We start from the raw sequence: 4,535 nt of genomic DNA on the forward strand, positions 1-4,535 counted from the left end.
GGGAGAGGGAGGTCTGGGCCTCCCTTCTGAAGCTGCTGCCCCGGATGGATGGATGGATGGATGGATAGATGGATGGATGGATGGATGGATGGATAGATGGATGGATGGATGGATGGATCACAGCATGCCACCACTAGGTGGAGGTGCACAGGGTTCAAAATGTCCATTTTGCTTCATGTTCACTTTTGTTGTACTGGCAAGTGGGAATTCCCCACTTACAAGTCGTAAATTGAAACTGGAACGCCCCTGCAGTGGGAATTTACTGCTGGATAGTGGGAGAGTTCAGAATTCATGATGGCAGCTACTCACCACAACTCAACAGAAAGTGAAACTCTCTTACCCTTACTTGCAATGTAGTTCTGTATTATTTATTTCACATTCAGTCGTACATGTAGTACTGTTCAGTGTTTATAAGAGGACATGTAAAACGTTTCTTCTATGCAGGAAATACCATGTAGGGCTGTTTTGTTTAGTCAAAGTTTAACACAAAACGTGAAAGTTAATTACAACCGACCCTTTGAGGGCCACTATAATGCTCAGCTGGCTCTTGGTGAAAATGAGTTTGACACTCCATCCTACACAAAATCTAATTCAGCAAAATCTTCACCATGTAAGTAGTTGAGCAACATGATTCCTTTAAAGAACACTAAATGTTACTGACCATTAATGATTTTAAGTTGAGCAGTGGTTAGATATGTTGCCTCACAAAAAAGGTCACAAGAATGGTAAATGTGTATTGAAACCCAAATTATAAATTTAACAATTTGCACATAAAAAACCAAGCTATCAGACTCAACTGATTTTTGTAGAAAAAATTAGGTTTTAAACATCGATTTAATTTGATCAGTAAGCTTGGCAGCTCTAACATCCAAATATTACCTGTTTATTTGAAGCAGGACCCACCAATGAAAACATCATCTTTGTKTTTTTAGTTTCCACCAGAGGGATGTAATAATCTCAGTGCTCAGAGTGACTGTTCTAACGTTCCTAAGTAAAGTGATGCCATAGTAGATAAACTTTTGCTCTACTTTATTAAAATGATCAAATCAGATTTTGGTGGTTTGAAAAATGTGCAGACAAATTTAATATTCCTACATCATAAAGACAGTGATTTTACACAACACTATAGTGCTACTTGCGTCAGCACAAAAGTTGGCGAGTTGTTTAATCCAAATGTTATGGATATTAGATCTGATGTAAACATCAAACAGAGTTACCAAAGTAGGTCATGTAGTGGTACACAGAAATCTTAATAAGATGGTGTACAAAAAAAGTGCTGATGGGTAGAAAAAAAGTGTTGCCAAAAATCCAAAGCAACCTGTGAAAACCCTATTATATCATGAAGAATGCATGCAGAGCAACACAGGGGTTAGTTATTTTGTGTCAAATTAAGAAGTCATGGTCATAAAAATGACCCACGCGGGTCTGTCCTACAAATAACTGAGTGAGAGGTATTACCCTGCAGACTCACAATCACTCTCAACAACAAATTGAAGGTGCCTCATAAATTATACATGCATTTCTTTGGGCCAAAATGAGGTTGTAAATCATCCGATTCGGGTCGAGCTTGGTTCTTGTTCTTCCTCCTCTACCGCCTCTTCCTCCTCCTCACTTTTCATACAGTTTTCTTTTAGATTTGACATTTCAGGCTTTTTCCCTGCCGTTCTGAAAATGGCAACCTTTTCAGGTCAATCAATTCTAATATTAGTAAAGACATCATGGAATTCTATTTAGGTGCTAATAAATCAAATGATCCATGAACTTATTGGCCTTGTGTTTGCAGCTCTTATGAGGGGGAAATAAGAGGAGCTCATGTGCTGTTTATTTACATGAATTATTTTTTAAAAAGTCACTTATATCACCTCCTAAAGGCTCCTATTGCTATGAACATATTTATTGTGCATTTTTTAAGGCTAGGGGATTAAAATAATCGTGGTATAATCAACATACTTTTAGAACTTCTATCCATCCATTATCTTTTACCCATTTCTCACAAGGGTCACTGGTGCCCATATGGCATAAAGTCACTGTGCTAGGGGTGAGTAAATCCTGGACAGGTCGTAAATCCATCACAGAGACAAATGAGACAAACAACCATTCACTCTCACTTACACCAGTTGGGATCATTTAGATTACAGATTACCAGCCATGTGGTTCACAACATGAATGTTAGGCTAACATTCATCCATAGTGCCCAGAGAAAATATATGCAGGGAAAACRTGCAAACTCTACACAGAAAAGATCCCCAACCGGGATTCAATCCAGGAACCTGACAGAAAGCAGCTCTACCAACTGAGCCACCACGTACTCCTGAACTGGACACTAAGTGTCATATTCTCATCCCAGTTCATACACATTATGTCCACTTCATTCTGTGATGATGAATAAACAAATTTCCCTGAAATCAACTCCTATAATTTCACATCACAGCAAAATAGACAAAAAATAGTGTTGTTATCAAGGATATAGTTAGGACTTATCATTAAAATCAATGGAGTTGATAGAAAGTAAATATTAAATATTATTGTTAGGAGGTATGAGGGCTATTTCTAACAATTACAGTTGAGAGGTCCCCCTTAAGATAACTCTCAAACAAGATTTTAATTAAACTTAGTGTTATTGCTAAGGGCTTTCATTAATATGTATTTTATGCATATTGTTTGAAAAGTATTATTAAGAGTTATGGTTAAGAGTCATAAAAGTTATGTTTAGCGCTTTTATGGGTTAATTTTAGGATTTCTATGTTATTGAATCAACGGTCAACTTTCTGTCAGCTCTATRGCTGAGTTGATCTCACCTCCAGTTTTTCTATGCGGTCTTGGAGCTGACTGATTGCCTGCTCCAATTCATCCACAGCTCCCACCGTCAGCAGATGGCCACCGTCGGGCTYTGAAGCCGAGCTGTCCCGCACCATCATCCGCTCCAGGCGCGTCTCCTCCGAGGCTCCTCTCAGCCCCGCAGGCTGTCCGCGTCTCTCCGCGCTGCTGCTCCCGCCTCTTCCCCTTCCTCTCCCCCCGAGCCCCTTCTCGCACTCGGACAGTTTCCCCGCCAGCTCCCTGATGGTCCGCCGGTCGCTCGAGATCTGGTCCTTCTGCTGCAGGACGGTCTGCCGCAGCTCCTCGGCGGCGGTGCGGAGGTAGCCCCAGTCCTCCCCGGCGTACAGCGACGGGTCCTCGGCTTGTTGCTGAAAGTTTCTGGTGTTGCACTCCCCGGCGGGGATCGGGGTGCAGATGAGCCGGCTGACCGTGGGGTCGTGCCCCGCCAGTCCCGTCACCCCGTCCAGTCCCACGTGGAAGGTAGGCGCCTCAGACCCGGGCGTTTCAGAACCGTGGAGAGCTCCCAGCGCTCCGGCTCGGGCCACGGAGCCCCCGGAGGCGGCAGAGGCGGGAGTCTGCGCCGCCGCKTCCGGGTACAGCGAGTGGTTGTCGGCTGCGGGCTGCCGCTGAGCCGCCGCGGCTCCCCTGGAGGAGCCGGTGTGGACCGCCGCGATGATGCAGATAACAGCTCCGATGAAGGCCACCATCCCGGCGGCCAAGATAACAACAATGAACTTCAGGGTGGCGGCGGGGTGATCAGTTAGTAGAAATGCCTAATAGTCTTTTTATTAGCTCAGAAAAGCTCCAGAAAACCAGAGGGAAAGTCCTAAATAACTGAACAGAGTCTTTAAGTGGGGAGAAATCCTTCACTTTCCCCCACCAGAACAAGCGATGAGGAAAGGAGAGTTTGGCACCATGATTGAGATGATGGAGACCAGACAAMCGGAGCTGCGCCTCCTCTGCTCCTCCAACGCGCATGTCCTCCTCTCCAGGCGAAATCCAGTCTATTAATACTGAGGAGGAGTGAGGGGGCGAGAGCTGGTGAGACACGGGAAAAAAACACATCATTGAGCTCTTTTTTAATCTTCTTTTAAAATAACGTGGAAGAAACCACAACACTCATCTGTTTACAAAAAAACATTTAAATGTTTGAGGAAAAGAGAACTTGTATTTTATTTTACCGCATGCATGTTTTAGTCATGAGGTAGAAAAAWTTTTTTAGGTCTGGGATTTTGCCTATTAAAACAACAACAACATTAAAAAAATCTGATTTGGTCTCTACACCCCTAAAATAATTTAAAATCTAAACTCAAATGTACTCAAATACACACAACCATCATGCAATTATTTATAAAAGAAAAATGAAGACAATATGGAAAAGCTGTGTTTAATTAAAATCCTCTAGCACAAAAAAGCCACTAATTTTCTGTTTGACTTTATTGTCAAACATGGTTGTGGAGGAATTTCGGCCCATTGTTTTTTTTTTTTTTTCCCCAGTCAGGACTTTGAATCATAGCAACATCCTGGTTCTATGTTGGGTTCTTGTCTTGGTGCATTTAGTCCAAGCTGCCTTTAATTGAACACATGGCCTCAAATTAGATTTTAAAATATGTTGGTACATAGAGGAGTTCACAGTTGAYTCAATAACTGCAGGGTGCCCTCAATAACCTTTGGCTCCAAATTAGCCAAAAGCACCAGCCCTCCACCACCATGCTAAC

At 42.7% G+C, this 4,535-nt stretch overlaps 1 protein-coding gene across 1 annotated transcript in view; it reads right to left on the bottom strand.

Moving 5' to 3' along the window:
* nptxra (neuronal pentraxin receptor a) overlaps window positions 1-3,864 on the bottom strand; it is a 21,810-nt gene extending 17,946 nt beyond the window's left edge. Inside the window, exon 1 of the mRNA XM_014006949.1 lies at window positions 2,799-3,864. Within this exon, the coding sequence (XP_013862403.1) occupies window positions 2,799-3,524 (726 nt within the window). The 5' untranslated portion in view covers window positions 3,525-3,864. The remainder of the gene's footprint in view (window positions 1-2,798) is intronic.
* Between the last annotated feature and the right edge of the window lie 671 nt (window positions 3,865-4,535).

This window comes from Austrofundulus limnaeus, unplaced genomic scaffold (assembly GCF_001266775.1).
Source record: "Austrofundulus limnaeus strain Quisiro unplaced genomic scaffold, Austrofundulus_limnaeus-1.0 Scaffold38, whole genome shotgun sequence".
NCBI lineage: Eukaryota > Metazoa > Chordata > Actinopteri > Cyprinodontiformes > Rivulidae > Austrofundulus > Austrofundulus limnaeus.